The 24,746-nt window shown below is 36.6% G+C and overlaps 1 protein-coding gene across 1 annotated transcript in view; it reads left to right on the top strand.

The window, feature by feature from the left end:
• Positions 1-24,746, top strand: part of NUP205 (nucleoporin 205) — a 44,715-nt gene that overhangs the window by 18,780 nt on the left and 1,189 nt on the right. Inside the window, exons 15-41 of the mRNA XM_048937963.1 lie at positions 120-329; positions 1,316-1,415; positions 2,396-2,533; positions 2,790-2,979; positions 3,748-3,868; positions 4,836-4,917; positions 5,319-5,483; positions 6,557-6,681; positions 7,547-7,661; positions 7,994-8,143; positions 8,955-9,029; positions 9,761-9,918; positions 11,358-11,438; positions 12,027-12,218; positions 13,086-13,356; positions 13,781-13,879; positions 15,013-15,161; positions 15,937-16,128; positions 16,325-16,446; positions 18,129-18,267; positions 18,485-18,611; positions 19,391-19,467; positions 20,980-21,108; positions 21,627-21,753; positions 22,488-22,654; positions 23,296-23,419; positions 24,337-24,465. Coding sequence (XP_048793920.1) covers positions 120-329; positions 1,316-1,415; positions 2,396-2,533; positions 2,790-2,979; positions 3,748-3,868; positions 4,836-4,917; positions 5,319-5,483; positions 6,557-6,681; positions 7,547-7,661; positions 7,994-8,143; positions 8,955-9,029; positions 9,761-9,918; positions 11,358-11,438; positions 12,027-12,218; positions 13,086-13,356; positions 13,781-13,879; positions 15,013-15,161; positions 15,937-16,128; positions 16,325-16,446; positions 18,129-18,267; positions 18,485-18,611; positions 19,391-19,467; positions 20,980-21,108; positions 21,627-21,753; positions 22,488-22,654; positions 23,296-23,419; positions 24,337-24,465 — 3,754 coding nt within the window. The remainder of the gene's footprint in view (positions 1-119; positions 330-1,315; positions 1,416-2,395; positions 2,534-2,789; positions 2,980-3,747; positions 3,869-4,835; positions 4,918-5,318; positions 5,484-6,556; positions 6,682-7,546; positions 7,662-7,993; positions 8,144-8,954; positions 9,030-9,760; positions 9,919-11,357; positions 11,439-12,026; positions 12,219-13,085; positions 13,357-13,780; positions 13,880-15,012; positions 15,162-15,936; positions 16,129-16,324; positions 16,447-18,128; positions 18,268-18,484; positions 18,612-19,390; positions 19,468-20,979; positions 21,109-21,626; positions 21,754-22,487; positions 22,655-23,295; positions 23,420-24,336; positions 24,466-24,746) is intronic.

The raw sequence follows: 24,746 nt of genomic DNA, 5'->3' as shown, positions 1-24,746 counted from the left end.
CAGTGAAGTCAATTCACTGAGAATAGTTTGATAGTTGATGTCTTTATCTTATTTGTTCCTGTGTTTTTCTTTCTCACTCAAAATCTTTGCTTTTCTGTTTTTGCTGTCCTGTTGGGAAGGTTGAACTGAATGAGATTGAATCCAGATGTGAGGAGTATCCTTTAACCCGTGCCTTCTGTCGACTCATCAGCACACTTGTAGAGAGTTCATTCCCCTCAAACTTGGGTGCAGGTCTCCGCCCACCAGGCTTTGATCCCTATCTCCAGTTCTTGAGGGACTCCGTGTTTCTTCGATTCCGCACCAGAGCTTACCGAAGAGCTGCTGAAAAAGTAATGTTTGCTTGAAATTCCTTTTTTTTCTTTTCTTTTTTTTTTTTTTAGGATATATTGGTATATATGTAATTTGAAATGATCTGGAATTGATTATGAAGTTTAGATCTGTTTGAAAAGCTGTATTATATGCAAGATTGATCCAGCACAGGTAACTTGAGGCAGTTAATTCTGTAATCAGATGATTTTTCAACTCACATGTTATTAGAACTACTTCTGAGGAGCCCGTATAAACTACAAAAGTGTTGAAGACCTAGGAAAAGAAGGGTAAAAAAATCATTGCCTTGTGAAAAAAGCTAAATGTTTCTGACAGTGATTGTTTCTAAAAAGCTTAGAACGGAAGTGGTAAGAATTATACTGAACCTGGCACTGTGAGTGATCCATTGCTGAAGATGGACCTTCAGCTACTTTAAAGAGCAGGCTGCTCGTAAAGGAATAATTTTTATTTCTAGATATAGTTAGGTTATGCATTCTGTGATAAAAATTATTTGAGTCAATTGGCTAATGACTTCTGAACCGCACATTCTGAAATCTAAGTCACTTTTGTCTTTTCCTCCTTATTAATTCAGTGAACGTTTCTTTCACCATGAAAGCAAGGAGTTTGAATTTCCTTTTGAATGAGCATACATGCTACACTGTATTCTGAAAGCTGTTAAGGAACTGTTACCAGCTGCATACCTATAGTCTGCTTATTACTTGTTGTTTTTAGTGCATTAATATATGTAATATAGGAGAGAGGACAAAATAGACAATAAATCTGTTTTAGTGTTCCATTTTACTTCAAAAAGGAAGCTTGGCAGTTCAAATTATTTGTTGTGATGGATTAACCAAAGTGTTGTGGGATAGTACTTTAGAATGAGACAGTCATGCTGTGTATGTGATCAACTATGTCATTGCATTCTGTTGTATTATTTGCATTCTGGTCTTGTTGCTGCAGCATTAGTCATTGTGCATATGGTTTTTCTTTATTTTGTGATTATCTACAGTGGGAAGTGGCTGAGGTGGTACTAGAGGTATTTTACAAATTGCTGCGGGACTACGAGCCTCAACTTGAAGACTTTGTGGACCAATATGTGGAGTTACAAGGTTAATTTGTTCATTCTCTTGTATTTGTTCACTGACAAACAGAACTGTAACTTTGTTTGCTCTCTTGCCTCTATCGTGTGATCTTGTTAATACAGCAAGTAAGCAGGCAAAAAGATAAGTTGGGGCAATAAGATATTAATTAGATTATTAATAGAAGACATTAAAAAATGTCCACATACTATGGGGAATTATACTCCTGATTCATTAGAACTTCATGTAAATTATTTCCAGCATCTCTAGCTCTGCCACAAACGTGACTTACATTTCTCTTGCACTGCTGATTTGGTTAAAACCCACATTTGACACGTGAAAAAGTAAAATCCAAAATTTGGGGGGGGACTTGTTCTCCTGGATTTGTTTTTTTTTGGTCTTTATTTAAATCACAACTATGCTTAGGGTTAATTTTAAAGTTTATTTTTAACCTAAAGGTTAATTTAAATTTTGCTTCTATTTTATTGAGGAATTTGATGCTTCAGGCCAGTTGTTCTCTTAATTTTACATATGTTGTTGCAGCAGATAAGCAAGGGTCTTAGACTGTAAGAAACAGTGGTTCAGTGGACCTTCTCAACATTGGTTTCTGGAGATGTTTTTTGGATCTTTATGCAGGTTTTGGGAGATGTAAAGTTTTTTTTCAGTTTACTTTTCAGTCTCACAAAACTATTTAACATAGCTATTTAACATGTAGTATAAAATCCTGTTGTTTATCTGAATTCAACTGAGGGAGAGTCTAACCAGTTAGAGTTGAAATCAAGCCATTAGATACTGAAGATTAATGGTAATTGGCATTACTGCTCTTTCCAAACTTTCTAAGCTACCATAATGGCTTGTCTGTAAAGAAAAGCTCTGGAGACTTTGGATGCAGTAAGTTTCATTAATTTAGAATGCTTCTAAATTCTGTTGCTTGCTTCTAGCTCAGGCTTGCTTGAGTAATAGAATTTTTTCCATGTTATGTTTTTTTGTTTTTTTTCTTCTGCCTTTAGGAGATGAAATAATAGCATACAAACCACCTGGATTCAATTTGATGTATCATCTATTGAATGAGTCCCCAATGCTGGAACTGTCTTTGAGTTTGCTGGAGGAAGGGGTTAAGCAGCTGGATACTTACGCTCCGTTTCCTGGTACGTGCCTAGAATTTACTTTCCATGTAAAATTGAAGTGCATACTATATAGGATCTGAAGCTGATGCTGTATAACTTCAACTTGATTTTGTTTCTCTTCCATACAGAAACTGTGTTTTGTGGGAAATTTTCCTAGTAGTAAATAACTGATGGAATTCTTTCTTGGTACAACACTTGGTGAATTACGATGATGAATGTGGCCTGTATAACTGCTCCTTTCTTTTTCTAATTGTTCTCGTCTGTTTGTGCACTGCAGGGAAGAAGCATTTAGAGAAAGCAGTAGAGTATTGCCTTGCACTTCTAAACTTAACCCTGCAGAAGGAGAATCTGTTTATGGATCTGTTACGGGAAAGCCATCTTTCTTTAATTGTCACACCACTGGAGCAGCTGCTTCAGGGAATCAATCCCCGCACCAAAAAGGCCGATCATGTGGTGAATATCGCTAGGTACGTTCGGAGTACTGAGAAGGGAGGAGTTTTGTAGGCATGGAAGTCATTGGATCCCTATTCTTTCATTTTACCAGCTGGCGGTGCTTCTCAAGATTGGAATCTGTCTTTGTATTTTTTCTTTTTATTCTTTTTCCTCATAATTTCTTTCAGTTTTCCTTATATGCAGTGGTTCCCTGGCATATAATTTTCAATTTGACACATACTTTGTGTGGATGTCATGGAGCAGAAGACAACTGAAAGCTTCTTTTTGTTGCTGTTGACCATTTACGTGTTTTATAGTATTGTCCATTAGTTACTGTATTGAATGTGAAACAATTGTGAATGTGATTTGTGCCATGACTTCACACACAAACCAACACCGAATAGTAGAACAGACTGCATAAAAAAGCAGTGAGATTCTGAGAAATCAGGTTCTTTTTTTGTCTTTCTTTTGCCTTATTACTTTTATTTTCACATAACAGTAGTTGATGAGTAGCTAAAAAAAAGTGTGTCTTTAAAGATCCTTTTATTTTTTTTAAATCTTGCCTATTGTAGGAATAGGTAGCCGTTGAATTTAGATAGTCTCTGTGTTCAGTGATGCTCATTTCTGTGTGAGCTGAAGGTACTTTCTCCATGTTTCTTGTAAGTCTGTGACCAGATGCAGATATTGGATAAAAAGAATGATGAAACTTATGGGAGTCAGTATTAAATTTGCATGTCAGCATATACTTTTGATGGAGTAGTGTTAAACGCTTCAGGCATTACAGTAATCTTGTATTTTTGAAGGTATCTTTATCACGGAAACAGCAATCCTGAACTGGCTTTTGAAAGTGCCAAGATTTTGTGCTGCATTTCTTGTAATTCCAACATCCAGATAAAACTAGTTGGTGATTTCACACATGATCAGGTAAGTTGAAGTTTGTTTGGATCAGGAATGACAAACTAGTGGAGAAATCGTAGTGCTCTGTAACGTTACTTTCAGAGCTATATTTCTAGTTCAAATACATTAAAACAATCATAGAATCATTTGAGTTGGAAGGGACCCTTAACGATCAGCTAGTCAAATTCTCCTGCAGTGAACAAGATCACCTGCAGTTAGATCAGGTTGCTCAGAGCCTGGTCCAGGCTAATCTTGGACATCTCCAAGGATGGGGCATCCACCATCTCTCTGGGCAACCTGTGCCAGTGCCTCACCATCCTAATAGTAAAAAGCTTTTTCATTATATCCAGTCTAAATCTCCCCACTTTTAATTTGAAACCTTTTGCTCTTGTACTATCACAATAGAAACTGCTGAAGAGTCTGCCCCTTCCTTCTTATAGCCCCCCTTTAGATATTTAATGGCCACTCTCAAGTCTCACCTGAGCCTTCTTTTGTCCAGAGTGAAAACCCCCAGCTCTCTCAGCCTGTTCTCACAGCGGAGCTATTCCATCCCTTAGATCATTTCTGTGGCCCTGTGGATGTGCTCTAACAGCTCCATGTTTCTCCTGTACTGTGGACTCCACTGTTTTGTCTTATCTCTGCCTACCTACAAAAAATCTTTTACTGTGGCATGGTGACTACTTCACTAATTGAAAAAAAAAACCAATATCACGCGTGTTTTGCAAGAAGAAAAAAGACAGTATTCTTAGAGATACTGAGACCTTTTCTTGACTTTGTAGTCTTCAACTTCTGAGGATAATTTAGCATATGTAACAACTGTAGATTTATTTTTCTCCTGCTCAGTGGCTACTTGCTAAGCTTAGTATATACTCTTCATGCTTAGTAACCAGGTTACTAGGTTAATTTTTGTCAACAGCTTCTGTTGAGTGAATTGTTATTGTTTTTAATACTCTTAAAATGCCCTTCATTTCCATCCTTCCATTGCTGAATGCAGAGTACAAGTCAAAAGCTGATGGCCGGGTTTGTGGAATGTTTGGACAATGAAGATGCAGAAGAATTAATTAATCCAGAAGAAGGTATGTAAAAAAGGCTTCTTAAAAATGATTTACATTTATCTTTGCACAGTATGAGATTAATGAAAGAAAAGGCTTCTAAGTCAGAAAAAAAAACTTCTCTTACATTCTGTAGAGACAGACCCTTAACAGAATGAAAAACACCAATGTCTGGTTAAGCTGTGTCCATTGTATGCTGAACCTAATAGAAATTGAGTATATTTTCAGAAGAGGATCATTTACCATGGCTTTGGATGTATTATTTAGAGTTTTATTAATAGTAATTTGAAACTTTGGTCCTATACTTCTCTGCATTAATATAAGCTGATGCCTTAACTTTATTGCATTTAATCTGAAGTCTCTGAAAATTGTTCCATTAAATGCATTTATTTACTTCATTTCTCACTTGATCTTTTTTAATCAAGAGCTGGAGCCTGAAAAGAAGCGGGCGCGAATCCATCATGAGACAAGGATCCATATTCTGAATCTCCTCATCACGTCTCTTGAATGTAGTCCTCCCAGCCTTGCTCTGTATCTCTTGGGATATGAACTAAAGAAACCTGTCAGCACCACAAATCTGCAAGACCCAGGTATGAGTAGAAATACCTGATTTAGCATTTTTTCAGGTTTGGTGCCACCAACAGTATCTCTTGGAAAATTCATGGGGAGAAGCAATTCCTCCGAATGTCAAGACTAAGAGAGCAAGCCTTACTCTATTCCTCAAAATCTGAGTTAAAAGATAAGTTGATACTCAAATGCAGTATTTAAACTTCAGAATTTGATCTTTTGTGTAAATTTGCTTTGGAACAGACTCAAAATTAGAGTTTTGAGAGAAAATGGTAATTTAGAAGTGAAACATTCATTTATTTACTGTTTCCACGCATTGTGGTTGTGTCAGTAGAAATTCATTTTGGGACCCGGAAAGTCCCTACATAAACAACACTTAGAATTGTTACACAGCTTGAGTACTACCCTGCCCCTCCTCTAAGATTAATTTTGAGTAAGAAAAACAGTCTTGGTATTTAACAGTGCAGAAGAAAACTTGATAGAATATGTACATTTTTAATTCTTTTGTGAACTCCCTTATGCATATATACAAACTTTCAAAGCAACGGGAGGGATATTTCAAATATTTCTTGAAGAGGTGTGAAAAATAGTGTGTCTTTATGATGCAGGGGATAGGGCAGAGCCAGGACAGTGCATGAATGAGGCACGGGGTTGTTCCACACCGCCTGATGCCATACGGAATGCCATAAAGCTGTGGCGAGTTGGCTGGGGTGGGTGGGTAGCCACTGCTTGGGGGTTGCTGGACGTGGCTGATGGGCAGCTTTGTTTGTCAGCAGGGCATTGGTCAGCAGGTGGCAGATAATTGGAGCTGAGGAGAAATTTCTTAAATACGTTTTGTTTGCATAATTTGTCTTTCACCAGTCTCAAAAGCCTGCAGAGTAACTATAGATGTTTTCATTTGATTTTCACTGAAAGACTTCCAGCTTTTATTTTAATTTAGAATTTTTTTTTTAATATTTTTCTGATGCTCTTTGAAATTGTATGGTACAGCACAAGGTATCTGAAGAATTCGGTTTCTGTAATTCTGTGTACCAGTCTGTATTTGTCATGAAGGCAGGTAGGATCAAGAATGCTAGGAATTTTTTGTATTTTTAAGGTGTCTTGGGTTGTCCACGGACTTGTCTTCATGCTATTTTGAACATACTGGAAAAAGGCACTGAAACAAGAAATGGGCCTACAGCAGTTCAGGAATCTCCTCATCTTGCAGAACTCTGTTATCAGGTATTCAGCGTATTTTCTTTCGACAAGTAGTGAAAGGCTTTAAATACAATTAGCTGCTTCATGGCAGTGAAATGCATCATTTTTTTTGTTTTTAACAAGCATCTGTCAGATTTTTTTTATATATCGAACTCCTCCTCTTCTATCTTTTCCTATGTGAAAATGTTTTATCTTCTAACAACATGATAAGAGCCTGTACTCATATCAGAACTTGGAATATACTTACAAACCTAAATATTTTTATCAAGACTGAGTCTTTTGTGACCACATACCACTTTTTTTGCTTTAATGTTTGGAACTGCAATTTCCCAACAATTAAGATACTAGATAATCACAAATAAGTAAATGAAATTATTTTCCTTATTCTGCAGCAGAGACGTCTGTCTGTCTTTCTGTCTTGTCAGGGGGAGCAGGGAGGGATGACAGTTGGATTTGACATGTAAGCAAGGTTAGCTGGTGTTTGGCCTTAAATAATAAAAAACACATCTTCATACTGCAGCTAGTGAAATGTTGTAATGAAAATGTGAAATTTTGTTTTTTAAATATAAATAATGAAAGTGGAAGGGGAAAAAAAAGATGACATTTCTTGTCTTGGTGAACCTGGACCCTAAAATAAAATTGACGTTTAGGTGAAATGGACAAATGAGAAGGATTATTCAGTGTCATGTTGTGGGTGACTAGCTTTTGTAATTCTGCACATGCTGATAATCCTTCAACATTATAATATTTAAATACTGGCTATACTGTTTGAACATTAAAACAGTTATGTTGCTTTTGATTTATTGATTTGTTTTGTTCTTCTGTTTTGTTTTGTTTTGTTTTTTTTCTTTAATAAATTCCATAATTGAATATTTGCTGTTTTTGTCAGGTGATCTATCAGTTATGTGCATGCTCTGACACATCGGGTCCAACTATGCGATACCTGAGGACCAGTCAGGATTTCTTGTTCACTCAGCTGCAGTATTTGCCATTTTCTATAAGAGGTAAACTCGGATAAGATCGTGCCTGCTTAAAATTCAATGCATTCTTTGCACCTGTAGGAATCTTAGAGGAAAGATATGTACTTGTTTGTTTGTTTGTTTGCGTATACCTTCTATATTCTAAATGCATGCATGTGTATGATTCCTTCAAAATATCAATGTGCATGTAACAGCTTTTGTCAGATCCCTCATTAATTTTTGTCTTGTGAACAATTGGTAATTGAGCAATTACTAATACCATCCTCTAAAAGCTTTTTTGTATGAAAATTGCTTTCCTTGGAGTGAGCAGTATTGTTTATATTTAGTTTTATAATTGTTTCCTTATCCCCACTCAGAACATGAGATTTCAACACTGAACCAGATGTCATGGTTAATGAAAACTGCAGCTATAGAAATGCGAGTGACGTCACTTAACCGCCAGCGCTCCCATACACAGAGACTGCTGCATCTGCTGCTTGATGACATGCCTGTGAAACCATACTTGGGTAAGAGGAATTTGTTGTGAGGACAAATAAACTCAAATAAATGAAAGTATGAGAAAATGGCTCATTTTTAAGTCTTTTCTCTATAGGTTTGTGACATTCATTTCTGGTTTTTGAAAATTAATATGTTCTTAGGTCTGGAAATGCCACTGAAGACACGGTAAGAAAGATGATGAACCTGGTTGTAATGCTCCAAAGTGAAAGAAAAAAAGGGCATCTTTCTGCTCATTGCTGCTTTGTCTTTGCTTCAGATAGTAGCTACAGGTCAATTTGGCTTTTGACGGTACAGCATCATAAAAAAGACATTTCAACCCAAGATGCCTTAAAATGTAATGTTACATAAAAAGGCAAGACTTCGTAATTTCAGAACAAATTAGTAGTGAATCAAGAGCAATATAAACAGATGGCAGTAAAAGTCATTATGTACAGAGAATTAATGGAGTAGCAGGAAGATACCATAAGGGGCTGCAGCAGCATGGCATTTTTCCCTCACTTTTCTTGATCCTTCTGGACATGGCTGCTGGTTCAGATACCCTACTCATTCATTTTACAGTATTCATCTGACTGCATTATATGTACTGGGGGTTGGAGTGTGCTTTTAGGCGTTTCAAGCAATGTCAAATCTGTATTTGATAATTGGTAACTTCTGTGAGATGTATTGTTTTCGTTTTTATTAACAGTCGGGGCTCTTTTATCTGTATTAATAACTTTAACGTGAAAAGTTTGTGTTATCTCTCTGTTTTCCCTTTCAGTATGGTTAAAATAGGTGGCATTTTTCTCTTAATTTTTTAATTTATTGTTTCATTACCTTCAGCTGATGGTGAAGGAGGGATGGAAGACGAAAGTCGATCAGTCAGCGGTTTTCTCCATTTTGACACTGCCTCCAAAGGTAACCATTCTGGCTGTTAGTTATTTCTCAGTGAAGCATTCTGATCCTGAACTGGGGCTGCCTCTAGAGGAGGACACTGTGAAAAAGAAAATAATAAACTTTTAAAACACCAGAAGCACATGGAATACTTTTATTTAGTGTGAAATAAACAAATTTTAGAACCTTGACCTAGATGGTTGGAGAGTAGAAAATAACAGACTGGAAAGGGAAGAAGAACAGTAGGTTCCCTTGTGAGAGGGAGAACTGGGAGGTGGCAGTCTGTAAATTCACTGGTAACAGTAACAACAGTGAGACTATTGCTAAGACTTAACATGCTTGTATATTCATGACAGGGAATATAAACACCAGATAATTAATTTTAGATTCCTTATCGTCTTTTTAAGTCTCAGAAAGACTGCAGAAGAAACAGCCAGATAAAATTTAGAGATAAATTTAGAGATAAGAGATAAAATTTAGTCATGTAGTTGCAAGTGTGTACGTAATATATGTAACAGAGAACAATAGAAAGCAGCATATTAACAATTTAAGGCTCTAGAAAATGTTCTTAACCCTGTTATGCAGATTGATAGCACTTTCAGAAGATTTAGTTTTCTTTTGAAATGACATGAAGATATTAAGTTTTGAATTTGCAGAGGTAAATAAGACTCTTATCATCAGTTGTTTTTATTTGATCCTTTTTTTGACTCCTTGTGGTATTTCAGAATATGTCCTGAATTGTTCTGTATGTACAGTTCGCAGGAAAATCTTAAGTATCTTGGATTCAATTGACTTCAGTCAGGACATTCCAGAGCCTTTGCAACTGGATTTTTTTGACCGCGTTCAGATTGAGCAAGTCATTGCTAATTGTGAACACAAGAATGCACGTGGGCAAGTGGTCTGCAATGTCAAGGTGCGCAGTCTTTCTTCTCAAACTGTGTCTGCTATTTATATCCTGATAATTATTAATTTCTTTTAATTGATCAGTTCAATACTTATGCTTTGAAAGTTGCTTTTACACAAAGAATGTAGCTGTGCAAACTGTTTGGATTAACTTACATTTTCTTCTGTATTGTATACATAGATTTCTCGTTTACACCTGATAGATTTATGAGTTCAAGATGCTTTCAGGAATATTTTCTGTTTTAATGGTCTTCCCTCCTCAGAGTAGCCAAATGAAATTACAGAAATGACTGCTGCATTTCATACAGCTGTGTAGTACTGCATATGTACACAATTTTGTCCATAAAATACTTGTGTACTACAGTTGCCCTTAAAAGTTTCAGTTAAGATAATGTCTTGTGGGAGTAAGTACTTGACAAGTATATAATATGAGGGCTGCTGTGAAAGTAATGCTTCCTATTTTGTTATGTTGGCCCACAGTGTCAGTGGTGGATGTTGGTGGAATGGCAGTAGAGGTTGAACATTCCCGCCAGTATTTCAGTATATTTTGTTGCTGTGTGACAGATGGCAGCAGAAGGCAGTCTGACAAAATTATGTTTGACATGGAAGTGCAAGTGAAGCAAAAGTGTGTGGAAAAAAATTGCACCCATTGATGCTCTCTGAATATTATGGATACCAGAGTGGATATGAGTGCAGTGAAGTGGGTGATGCGTTTCAGCAGTGGTGAAAGTGATATGAAGGACAAGCTGTATTCTGGATGGCCATGCACAGCTGTCACAAGATAAAATAAAGAGCATCTCAGTCAGCTAATCCACATGAATTAGCTAATGGTGTTGACTACGCTGAAAAAGATTGTTTTGTAGTAGAGAATTTGCTCTATCAGATAGTGTTATTGTGCTCTTTGTAACTGTTGTAGTCTCCATGGAAATAGGAAGCATTATTTTCAGAGTATTTTCAGAGTAGATAGATCTGAAAAAATTGTGATCTAATAGACACTCAACAGAGCAGGAGTAGAGCAGAATATCTAAGTGATCTTGATAGCAATGAGAAAACTGCTACTCCACATTATGAACTGGGCACTCTACTCTGTAAATGTGCTTTACAGAGGAGATAAACATTTACATCTGTGCAAGAGGTCTGTAGTGAAGATTGACAAGAAAAGGGAGTTGTGATGTACTGAAAGAACTGATGAAAATTATGAACAATTTAGGAACAGATGGAGACAAGTGCTGAGATGAAAAGTGCAATCAGCAAGCAGAGACTTGACAGCTAAAAGTAGCTAGAGAATTAAATATGGGAGAAACCTAAAAAATAGGTGAGATTCATTTGAACTTCAGTCTTTTAACTGCATTTCTTACCATGTAGCTTCCTCCTAAATAATTTTAAATCTTTCCTGTGGTTAAAGTTTCTTATTTTTAATAATCCTTTCATAATCCTTTCCCATTTCAGCATCTTCACAGAGTTTTGGTTGCAGAAGTCAATGCCCTGCAAGGAATGGCAGCAATAGGTCAGAGACCTTTACTTATGGAGGTAAGAAAATAAAAAATAAGCTGCTGTTGTTTCTCTTGGTGAATTTCATAAAGTGTTAAACAGTAAGCCTTACCATGGAAACCTGTATATTTGAGTCCTGAACTTTGAGTTAGTAATTCCTGAAGGTGGAAAAAAAAAAAAGATATTGGTAAGAGAAACTAGTTCTTAACAGACTGTTCTCTGTACAGTATCAACCAAGTTTGTCTTGCCTGTCTTGTAGGAGATACCAGTTTTATTTCTGCTTTCTTCTACACAGTTAGTTTCTTTGAAGTTGGAGAATCTTAGTAGGAGCATCAAAAAATAACTATCTTTTAACTTTATTTGCAATTGGATTTGAAAATGGAAAGATGAAAGAGATGACTGACACTAAAATGAGAAGATAATACATGGACAGCTTTTTCCACAGTTATCTCTGTTCATTTTTAAGGTGTATGTTAAAATTTCCTTCAATTTTCTAAAGCTAAAGACTTACCCTTTTTTTCTCCAAAGACTTACTAATAGATTAAAACGTGTAATCTTGAAAGCTATCTTTGTCGTTAACCTCTTTTAGCATATTGTAACTCAAGTTTCTTTGTCATGGGTGGTCAGGAGATCAACACCATCCTGCAATACGTAGTGGAGCGGAATAAACTGCTGCAATGCCTCCATGCTAAGAAGCATGCTTTAGAGTCATGGAGGCAGCTGGTGGAAATTATACTCACTGCCTGCCCCCAGGATCTTATACAGGCTGAAGACAGACAATTGATTATCCGTGATCTATTACAGGATGTTCATGACAAGGTAAAGCTTTATTGGAAAACAGCTCTCTCCTTGAACTTTGTTGCTCTGTCTTTTTGAAAGAGAAACTACTCTACATATAGCATTCTTAATTAGAGATGAAACAAAATTTCTCTGCCTTTAGTATTCTTCTCAGCTATTTGATTAGTACTGTGCTGAAGTTAGAATGCATTGTGAACAGAATAGCTGTATGAACTATGAACCTTATATTGACAAATTTCAAAGACATTTTAGTATTAACTTGGAATAATAATTGCCTGGAAAAGGTGAGTGAGGAGACAGCCCATTTTGATAATGAACACAGAAGAACTCACTGAAGTGATGAAGACAACCAGTACTGCATTTGTTAATTTATTGCATTTAGATACTCATTTAAATCTTCTCAATACTTCTTTTGAAGTGTGAAAGAGTTTAATGCATCCTTATAGTAGAAAGAGTAAGGATTCTGTAATTAGAAATAGCTATGAGAGGCTAAATTAATTACTTCTATAACTGTAGGTAAAAGTCATGGCAGATAACCAGTTCTAAATTACCTAAAAAAGGGTGATTGTCACAATCCAGTTAAAGAAAGAAAGATTCGCTTAACCATCCCAAGGATCAAGGGCTCATCAGATACTCCAAAAGGAGGGATCTCCAGGTAGAGATCCTTTCTTTGTAGCAGTCAGTCCTGAAACGAGGCTTAGGGAAAAGTGGAACCCTGATTGCTTTTACCTGTGCTCCCAAGGCTGGCTGTGTCCCTTGACCAGGTGTTCAGTCATTGGTTTAGGCTGTGACTTAGCAATTCCCATACAGTAACTCATGAAATTAGACACTTATGAACTTCTTTTTTTTTTCTTTCACTACTGCTTGTTTGTTTTCTTCTGTGTTAAGATCCTGGATGATGATGCAGCTCAGGAGCTGATGCCTGTGGTGGCAGGGGCTGTGTTCACCCTCACTGCCCATCTTAGCCAGTCTGTGAAAACAGAGCAGAAACAGCCACTTGCAGTCCCAATGACTGGACAGTCCCAATACATCTTGATGCTGGATGGTTCTTTTACCTCATCACCTGGCTCTGAGAGCATATCCATGGGTTTTGCTTCCATTGGTGACTCTTCACTCCACATCATCTTAAAAAAGCTGCTGGATTTCATTTTGAAAACAGGTATTTGCAAGGCGCGTGTAAGAATTCTAACCACTGAAGGTAGAAAGATGGTCTGAACTGCTCAATTTAACAAACCTACTGCAGTGAAGTTTTTTTTTATTGCAGTCAATTTGATTAGATTCATATTGAGGTATTGTAAGTGATATTGCTAATATGAAAAAGAATAATTAAAAAAGGCATATTTTTTAAAATCAGAACAATCAGAAGAGAGGGTAAATTACTTTAAAGGGAATTTCATGTCCTATTATTTATGGCAGCATAAACTTGCTGAATTTACTTGTAAATACATTTTTATACAAACAATAGAACAATAAATCTATTTGTTTTATCTTTACCAGCTCTGCCACAGAAAAGTGTCAGCGGAAGATAGCTTTACGAAGATTGCATCTATTTGATTCTAATTGTGAATATTTCTTGCAAACAGGTGGTGGATTCCAGAGAGTGAGGACACACCTTTATGGCTCGCTGCTTTATTATTTACAGATTGCACAGAGACCGGATGAACCAGACACTTTAGAAGCTGGTATGGTTCAACTGTATTTTGGGAAAGAGAAAAAAAACCAACAAAAAACAAACACACAAAAAAACAAACATGCTGAGATAGTTTATGATACAAATTCTGTCTATTTGAATTCTCTGTCTACTTAGGCACTCAAGAAGATATAGCATTTGTTTTCATGTAGAGCTATGGCTCACAGCTACAAAGTTGTTGAAAAACTGGAGATTCCTTGGACCTATCGGAACAGTTATAGCTGTAGAAATACATTGCCTTCACACCTTCGTGTGTTTAGTGATGCCACTATGATTATGTTTAAAAAAAAAAAAACAACAGCCAAACAACCTCAGAGATAATATTCTTTCTTTCTGTTTAGTGGGAGACTCCAGGGGAAAACAAACAAAACCACAAAACAAAGCAAAAAAAACCACCAAAACAAACAAACAAAAACTCAGTAAAATGCCTTTTTCAGGCTTGTCAGATGCTACTGAAACAGCCAAGAGAGCTTGTGGCCAAAATTATATTGTCTCTGTTAATGGCTTGGGTACTTGACTCATCAGCATTTATTACTGCTATTTCATCTTAGGTGTTGAATGAGGATGGAAAAAACACACTTGGGGTCACTAATTGTGCATGCAGACTGCTATTACTTGATCAGCTTTTTCAGCCTAAGTGGAAATAACTGAAATTGTTGTTTCAGTTACAATAAACTACTCTGTAGTTTATTGCTGGCTTTGAAGTCAGGACTTTTCCACTTACCTCATCTTGTTTACTTTCCTTCAGACTGAGTATTTTGTTCTCAGTGAAATTTCTTAGCTCTAAGAGCTATTTTAATTTGCATGTATTCAATCTTAAAATAATTTCATACAGATTATTTACAATGGAGTAAGTATACAGGCACAAACTTTTATTAATTCTGGCTGGCACATTATGTGATACTTAGGAAAAAAAACAAAAAGGATTTATGGGAAAACATCTGCACTTCAATAAAAAGCCATTATCCCATGGTTTTTATACTTCTGTTTCAACATAGAGAATGCCCTGAAAGAAGTAGCCTGAGCAGTGCTATAACTAAGCTAATGCCAAGCTGCCCATCTTAGTATTTTTCCTTTTTAGCTTTACTTTTTTTTTGGTTTTTTTTTTTTTTTTTTTTTTTACAGCTAAAAAAACAATGTGGGAACGTCTGACAGCTCCTGAAGATGTGTTTAGTAAATTGCAACGAGAAAACATGGCAATTATTGAGAGTTACGGGGCAGCTCTCATGGAGGTGGTCTGTCGTGATGCTTGTGATGGCCATGAGATAGGCAGGGTAAATAAATCTATTCCTCTGCAATTATTGCTTTGTTTGTTACAGAGAACATTTTCCTACTGTGCACAGAAGGTAAATTTCATGAGGTAGAACTGGAACATTCTTTGTAGATACTTTGTCTCTTTCACGTTTCTGTCCTCCCACTTATCCTTCAAGCTGTTAGAAGTATGGATGTATATACATATTATTTTGTCAAAAAAGTAATGTGTCCCTTTGTTTAAAAACAAAAGTATCAAATCAAGGACTACTGCAGAAGATTGCAGATATGAGCTGCTATGACATTTATCTATTTGTCTTTAAATCATGAATTTACTGGTTAACTTTCCCACTTTCAAAAGATTCGTTGACTTCAGAAGTAATTATTTTGTGATAACTTCAGTAGACAGGAATCTAGTCAGAATGCAATCTAATTTTAATTACTAATAGTTCTTATAGCAGTACTTCATTAAAAAATATTTTGGCATAGTTATTGGTGAAGAATATCTGTAATGTTTTGTTAAAGAATGAGCAATAGTGGAAAGGTGATTGGCTTAGAGGAAAGATAATTGGTTTGTCCTATACTGATACAAGAGTTTTTACAAAATATTTTACAAAGAAGGGATTACAATTATAGACAGAAATACATTCTGCTTCTAAGAGGTGATTAGAAACAACTCCCTAGCATTTAATATTCTTGGGTATTTCTTAGAAATCTCATTCATCTTATTGATTTAATTCTGCTTCGGATTTGTTTGTTAGTTTCCAATTTTGCTTGTTTTTTTCTTTTCCATCCCAGATGCTGGCATTGGCTTTGCTTGACCGCATTGTTTCAGTAGACAAGCAGCAGCAGTGGCTTTTGTATCTCTCCAATAGTGGCTACCTGAAGGTGCTTGTGGATAGCCTAGTAGATGATGATCTCACTCTTCAGAGCTTACTCATGCCTCAGCCACCTTTACTTAAGGCGTTGTACACCTATGAATCCAAAATGGTAAGAGCACCTAAGGAACAATTTTGTGTTTCTAAATTTGAGTTGCTTATTTATAGTCTAAATTGATTTTAGGCAGAAATGCTGTTCTAAAATAATAGTATTTGAAATGATGCTACAATCAAGAGAGGAACAGACTTAAGTCTGTTGTTTGTTCATCGCCAATAGCAAGTACTTAAGTTTTTCTGTTGTTCTCTAGGCATTCCTCACCAGGGTAGCTAAGAGTCAGCAAGGGGCATTAGAACTGTTGCGGTCTGGTGTGATTGTGAGGCTGGCACAGTGTCAAGTATATGACATGCGACCTGAAACAGATCATCAGGGGTAAGTGTTGTTCCCCTAGTTGGTTTTGAAACTGTAATACAGTAAAGAGAGCACGTTATCTTTTTTTATTGCCATGAGTCTTTTGAGTAAGTTTTAGTGGATATATTCTTCTTGCATTTGTTCAAGCTTTTTTCTTTTATTGAGAGAAAAATTCCAAGTTAGTATACTTGCACGTTCAGTTGCTTATAGTATGTAAAGTTGTATTTGTTTGATTCCTTAGGTAGGAATGGTCCACGTACTAGTATTTTTTTTAGACTAATATTTGAAAAGCTGGTCAGCTATCACTGTTTAGGGGGATTGATAATTGGTGAGCAAAAAGTAGAAAGTTAATCCTCCCCCATGATGCACTACCAATAGAGCAATAAACATGATAGAATAAATATAATTTCAGAAATATCTCACGTACTTAAATATCAGCCATGTACTGCTTGGCAGGTTTGTTGGTACGTTGTCATATTGGTGGTCAATGCAAGACGACTGAGAGAAGGAAGTCGACGCTCAGAAAAGCGAGCATTCAGGGAAAATGACCATGGCAAATTTGAAACCTTGGTCATTGTTTTAAATTTACAATTTTTAATAATTACTGTGGGTTCAAACTTTGGAAAAAGTAAAACTTAGACAAGTAAGAAAGGACACCAAGTTGTGTGGTACAGTTGACCTTGGCAGGTTTGAAATGTGGGCCCATGTGAGCCTCGTGATGTTCAATGAGGCCAAATACAAGATCCTGCACCTGGACTGGGGCAATTCCAAGCACTGATACAGACTGTTCTAAGAATGGTTTGAGAAGCATCCCTGAGGAGAAGGGTGTGTGGGTGCTGGTTAGTTAAAACTTCAACATGAGCCAGCAGTGTGTGCTTGTAGCCCAGAAAGCCAGCCGTATCTTGGGCTACATCAAAGGGCTGGAGCAGCTATCCTGTGGAGACAAGAGAGTTGAGGTTGTGCCGTCTGAAGAAGGCTCCAGGGAGACCTTCTGGCAACCTTCCATTACTTAAAGCATGCATACCAGAAAGCTGTTAGAGGGACACTTTATCAGTGAGTGTAATGATAAGACAAAGGGTAATGGCTGTAAATGAAAAGACAGTAGATTTAGATGAGGTGTAAGGGAGAAATTCTCCCCTTTGAGGGTGGTAAGGCACTGTCACAGGTTGTACAAGGCAGCTGTGGGCACCGCCATCCCTGCAAGTGCTCAGAGCCAAGTTGGATGGGCCTGTGTGCAACCTGATCTAGTGGAAGATGAGCCTGCCTATGACTGGGAGATGGAACAAGATGATCATTAAGATCCCGTCTAATCCAAACAATTCTATGGTTATATGAAATACTTTGTATAGAAGTGTCAGTAACATGTATAAAATCATATGAAACGTATAGGGCATTTGTAGAGGACTGTGCTTTTCAATTGCTGCAGAATCAAGCACATCTCTCCATAAAAGATTTGAGAACATTTAGTTTTATTTCTGGAAAAGCAGAGAAAGCATATGTCTTTATTTCTAAGGCAGACTTATTTCTTAGTCTGTTTTCGTATGGTGTAATGCAAAGAAGTAATTATGTCTGTGTGGAGAAAATGTCTAATGGCAACCTTTTAGGTTGAGGGTGGTTATTAAGCTAAGGCTCTGCTACATGAATGGGCCTCATTTTTCTTTATTATTTTTTCTTTATACTTGTTTTCCCCTGAATCTCTTAAGAATGTATGGAATGAGAGATCCCCCAGTCTTCATTCCTGCTCCAGTGGAACGTTATCGCCAGATTCTTCTTCCAGCTCTTCAGCTGTGCCAAGTGATTCTCACATCCAGCATGGCACAACACCTGCAAGCAGCGGGACAGGTATGTTGTGAAAGATGCTGAAATATCACTGTTATTGTTCCTTCAATCAAATTGTGTGTCATCTTGCTCTGCTTAAGTAAGCTATTTTAAAATAACATCTTCAATGATAATGAGAGATTGTTGTAAAAATTCCCTCAGAAGTTAGAACACTGCTTCCCCTTTGTTTACTGCTAAATTTTGATGGATTCATGTTTCCTTTTTTCTTCATGTGTTACAGGTTTTGCAGTTTCTCATTTCCCATTCAGATACTATCCAGGCAATCCTGAGGTGTCAAGATGTTAGTGTTGGATCTCTCCAAGAACTGGCCTCCCTGACAGGAATAATCAGCAAGGCAGCTTTGCCTGGTGAGAACCTATTGTTTTGAATTCTCTTACCTGCATTTGCATGAATATTGGAGTTTGTTTTCTATAAGGAATTAGTAGACTAGTATAACATGCATTTGATTTTCAGTTTCTTTTCATTATCCAACCTGGAAGTAAGTCCTTTTTGTCTTTGAGATCACTTGTTAATAGTAGTATTCAAAGTGCACGTGGTAGCTTCAAAAAGAATTTTCGTTCAGAAAATGCTACAGCTGAGGAAATAAAGTCAGAAAATGTTTGTGTACCCATATCTTTATTAATGTTTTCTGCATTTTTATTTCTTTTTTTTGACTTTACAAATAATTATTTTTTCCTGGAACTTCTGTGGATTAACATACTGACATTTCTCTACTGTGACTTATCTTCATGGAGGACTAATCATTATTTTGAAGTATACAGAGATTTCTACAGATTCTAGAAGACTTGCTTAAAAATTCAAAATAACTTCTCTATTTTGATTTAATGGCTTCTTCTGTTCAAAAGAAGGTCTGAGTACAAGAGAAAGGAGTACAGAGTTGCAGGTTGAGGCCAAATATTAATTTGTGTATGGTATACTGTGCTTCTTAAAACTACTTTGCAGGTTAGTAACCTACATAGCATGCACACTAGCTGCATTCATATATGAATATTTTCCTCAAAAATGTGCAAAATTTAGATAGTTTTGCTGATTTGCTTTTTCTGATCTTGTGTTTAAATACACTTTTATACTGCCTTAATTTGTTTTCTTTTGAAAAAGTTTATTTCATGGCTGTGTTTTTTACCAGGGGTGCTAAATGAATTGGATGTTGATGTTAATGAAGGGACACAGATGGAGCTACAAGGACACATAGGTCGATTTCAGGTGATAAAGTTACATATTTAACACCTGTCTTTTTGGAACTGTGTATATAGATCAGAGTTGCTTCCTGGTTCTGTAGATTTTATATTGTGACTAATAGGTAAGAAATGCATTGCCTAACATTAAAAAGAACGTGCAGTGCTAATTTTTGGTGTGTGTTTTGTGGATAGGATGTCTATTGTTTATTTATTTATTTATTGCCATTTGATTAGGGGATGTGATTGTTGTTGTTTTGAAACAAATAGAAAAGACATCATCTGGCAATGTAAGAGTTAAGTCGGAGACATTTTTGCTCTCCTTGGCTTAGGATTTACCTTATGTGAAGAACAATTTGAGGTCAACGCCAATGCGTGTGAAGTGGTGCAGGATATTGTTACCACTTCTGCCACCAGCATGCCTCCAGCTCAACAGTGTAGGACATTTAGCATGCTTATGTTAAGTTTCTTTGCTCTCCTTTTGAGAATAACTATGACTTAGAATCCAAAAGTAAAGCCAAGATAGAGTAAGTTCTGCTCAGGAGCTGTAACTGTTACCCTTATTGCAGCTCATCATTCAGCAGTGTTTTTGAAGCTTTGCTATTCATACCAGCAAGGATGTTTTTAAAGAAAGATTCTTTGAAAACTGTCTGTAGACAGAGCTGCCCTGACAAATATTTGTGGTTGCCAAGAGAAGGATGTGTTTTCTGGGCATTCTGATAGTAACTGCTAGACTGACCACCCTAAAGCAGAGTAGCAAGATGTAAATGATTGCTGAAATGCTGGGCTAGTTGTTTCTCTCTGGCATCATGTCAGCAAGAAACTCATGCAAAACAGCAGAAATGTTTCTTGTTAGGAGGAGTTTTAATTGGTTAATTTGGAGCTGTTCTGAGCAAAACTGCAAATCAGTCATCTGTTACTGTAAATTTTATCTCTAGTTTGTCGTGTTATTTTCATTAGGTAATACAAATAGTTTTTCCTAAAAGCAATTACTAGTAAATGTTTAATCTTCAGTATCTTTTTGAACACTCTGTCTGAAACTGACTTCCAGTGTGAGCCACTATGATGATCTTAGCAACTGTATAAAGTAAAACTAAATTTATAGGTTTTTCTTCCTTTTTTATGAAACTACTGAATTGTTTTTTTTACTACTTTTATGCAATTTAGTATCTCCATATCCAGATTTTTCTTCTTTACAGATAAATGTGTTTTAAATAGGTATACATAAACCTAAACTGTCATTGCTGCTAGTCAGTGTAACAGTCTGAAAGAGGTGTTAGACAACGTTGTGCCTTCCTAAATCACATCTCTCAAAGAGCTGTTTTAGGATGTCATTACCTTTTAATTTAACTAAAGGTGAGTGAAAGCGTTGTGTTTTGAAAGATAGAAATGTAGCTTGAGAAGTTCTGAAAGTCTTATTTGCATCGCTGTCTTCCTGCTGTGTGGTGAGGGATGTCTTGCTCTTCTGCTTTTAAAAGTGACGAGGATCATGCCCTTCCTTTGCTGAGGTTCTAATTGAACTGTGTGTTTCTGATGGCAGCGCCAGTGCCTGGGACTTCTAAGTCGATTTGGTGGTTCAGACAGGCTACGTCAGTTCAAACTGCAGGATGATAACGCAGAAGGAGACAGAGTGAACAAGAGAGATGAAATTGAGTTGGCCATGCAACAGGTAAGGACAAAAGAAGTTGCAAGAACCTTCAGTCTCAAATTATGGAATTTTACCTGTTGTGCAGGTTACTTTTGTTGTCGTACTTTCATGTGATTTTGACTAGTTTTAATGCTCTGCGCTGTTTGCAGTTTGGTATAGGATCCCACATTTAATTTCTATTCAAAATAGTCATTGAAAATTTGGTTACTTAAACTTGCATTAGTGATTGTTATTGTTCTGGATGCAAAGTCTGACAACTTCAAAGCTTTAAATTGATCAGAGAATTTCAAAATAAAGACTGGATACAGGGGGCATGGGGAATACTAAGTTAGAACCCAAGAGGAGTTACGAGTGACCAGAAATTGTGACTAGTAGAGGGGTAAAATTGTTAGTCCTAGACTTGAAATGGAAGTGGGGCTATAGCTGATCAGAAAAGAGAATCATCACATTCAACTGAATAGATACAAAGAAAAATCAAATGCTGATTATTGACTTTTATCCATGTTTCAACTTGTACACCATCTCCTTTTTATTTTGAGATCTGTGCAAATGTGATGGAGTACTGTGAGTCGCTGATGTTGCAGAGTGCCTCCACTTTTGAGCACACTGTTTGTCTGTTCACTCCTAGCCTGTCAGAGTCAACCAACCGAGATGGGCCTCGTCAAGGTGAGATCTTTGGCTTCCTATTTTTTGGATGTTGAACAGCAACATCTGGGCTAGTAAAAAATAACATAGCAGGGGCTGCAGCTTCATGTATACTTTATACTTCATGTCAATGATGTAGCTGCTCATTTTCATACTCTGCAATAAATGATTTTACAGCCTTGAACAAATTGAAATCAGGGAACTAATCAAGTTAAAATAAATATAACCAAAAATACTTTTTAAACCACTTTCCATTGGAGCCTCAGAAATACTTGCATGAGTTAAAAACAAACAAACAAACATGGATATAAACAAATAGTAAAAGACAGGGGAAGGTAAGGGTTTTTTTCATTTGTTTTTTTAGCAACTGTCCTGGATTAAATTATGCAAAACTAGGACCTTATTTATGACATGTAAGATTAGTTTTAGTGTGACTCCTCATTACAATGCATAGCAACAGGCTTGGCTGTGCTATTATGCAGTTGGGTGGTTAAGAAATGTACCCTGTACGTTGTAGTTACATTTTCATGCATTACACTCAGTACTTTGCTGACTGCCTTCTAGTACTGCTGCTGCAGAACTTTTTGCCAGACTTCTGTTTGTATGAATTGTGGCACAGAAATAAATCACAGACTTGCCAGTACTTCCATGTCTTCACTGCTTTATTGACAGAGCAGTATTGACTTCTAGATTTTTTATTTTTATCATTTTTCTTAATTTAATTTGCTTATTATAACTTGGTCATCCTTTTCTAGATACACAAGCACCAGTGGTCCCATACTGGCGCTTGCCTGGTTTGGGCATTATCATCTATCTACTGAAACAGAGCACTAATGATTTCTTCAGTTATTATGATAGCCATCGTCAGAGTGTTAACAAACTGCAAAATGTGGAGCAACTCCCACCAGATGAAATAAAAGAGGTAACATTTGTAACATCTGCTGACTTTGTGGGAACTGTGTTGCTTGTAACGCATACAGCTGTACCAAGGACTCTGAAGTATCTTAGATAAATAAATAGTTCCAGTTATTTTGCGTGGTCCTTTCTGCTGTTGATAGAACGGAGCATAGAATGGGTGGCATAAAATTGATGGGGGGTAATACTGGACTTGTTGAGTGATTTTTCATTATGTTGAAGAACCATTGTTAACACTTTGGGACTATTCATCCTGTTTCTCCTTGGCTAAATAGATGCAACTTGTATAGTGTTTAGTAGCTGTAGTAGCTGTAACTCCTGCATCAGATCTTGGGTTACAGATGACAGGGTTGCAGAGAGAATGAGTACTTCATACAGAAACACTGTCACAGTGAACGAATAAACTGAATGATAAACCAAATGATCGTTTTTCTTGACAGATAAGTTGCTTGAGGATACAGTTAATTTATTCATATTTTGGCAAGCGAGGTTATGCAAGTTAAAATTAAAGTGTAGACTTTTGAAGAGATAACTGATCAACAGTAAGTTCTAGATACTGGTAAATAATTTTATTTGCTTATTTCTTTCATTATTCTTTCCTTCTGTTCTGACTTGCTATAATTTTCTTTTCTCCTCTTCTTGTCACAGCTGTGTCAATCAGTTATGCCAGCTGGAGTTGATAAAATCTCTACTGCCCAAAAATATGTTTTGGCAAGGCGACGTCTAGTGAAGCTAATAAACAACCGAGCCAAGCTGCTTTCTCTTTGTTCTTGTATCCTTCTGAAATTGAAGTTAACCTCAAAGTAATTCCCTCCAAAAATGCGGGGAAATAGGAACAGGTTATTTTAACCTAGATTTCTGACAACGTTGAACAACACATCATACAAAAGGAAAATTTGAAATACAGAAACTTAAAATAGTGCACATTGTTATGCTACTTTCAGGCTGTAAGTATTTTTTAATTAGTACTATGACTGGAAGATGAGGTCAGTAATAATTCCCATCACAGAGACACCCTTACTAGGATTTTTCTTAATTATGATGAAGCACTGATTATTGTTATTATTGCCAATATTATTGCCGTCCAGCTCTTAAATGTAGTATCCAGGCCCACTAGATATGTACACATGTGTACGAGTGTGCTGGCAAAAATTCTCTGAAAAATAATTCAGATGCTCATGAAAGAGACTGAAGTTCCCAGTGTTACAGTGAATTGTGCATAAGCTTTTTCTAGTGAATGCCAGTAATTCTTTGAAATAACTAGTACTGCACAAAATGATTGTTGCAGAGGCTCAGAATTTTCCCCCGAAATCTAGCTTAGGAAAAGTGTGCACTTGCAGCTGTGTACCTTTTGTACCTGTCTACCTGTTGTAGCTGGTACAGCCGCTTCCAGCTTTACGACCTGAGCTTTAACACACTGCTGCAACTGAACTACCATTACAAGTACCATTACATTCAGTCACAGTCATTTGAACTAGTCTAGCCAGTACGGAAGCAGGTAAGGATGCATGTGATCCATTCCAGGCCCTCATTATCAGCTGTGGGAGTGGGAACCTGCTGCTGGAGGAAGTTACAGTGGCTGAGATAATATCTTCAGCTGCTTCTAAATGGTTGTGTAAATATGCTTATATAGTAAATGTACAATCTAAAGACAAACTCAAACTCCTTCACTTAGAAATGTGTCAACAGATATTATAGAAACATGTCTCTTCATTCTTTGGCGTCATCTGGAACACTATCTGCTGAATTACACACCCACTGACTCCCAAGACTCATTGCTGTCTTCCAGAATATCATTTAAGAGAGGAAGACTGCAAGGTAAAATTTCTGATATGTCAAGATGACTTTGAGTTAAACTGATGGTTAAATTTAAAACTGATTCGTTACTACTAATGTTTTGCCATTTATATTTAATAAAGAGGTTGTTTGGATTTAGATATATGTTTGGACTTGCCTTGGAAGAATTGACAGTACACGTATTGTTCAGCCACAGACTCTGGAGTGTTGTCTATTACACACAATCTTCAAATGAACTACTATTTTATTTATGTTGTTCATACAAAGTAAAGTTCAAATAATGAAATCAGACCGGTGATCCA

This window comes from Lagopus muta, chromosome 1 (genome assembly GCF_023343835.1).
Source record: "Lagopus muta isolate bLagMut1 chromosome 1, bLagMut1 primary, whole genome shotgun sequence".
Lineage (NCBI taxonomy): Eukaryota > Metazoa > Chordata > Aves > Galliformes > Phasianidae > Lagopus > Lagopus muta.
This window is presented reverse-complemented; position numbering and strand designations above follow the sequence as displayed.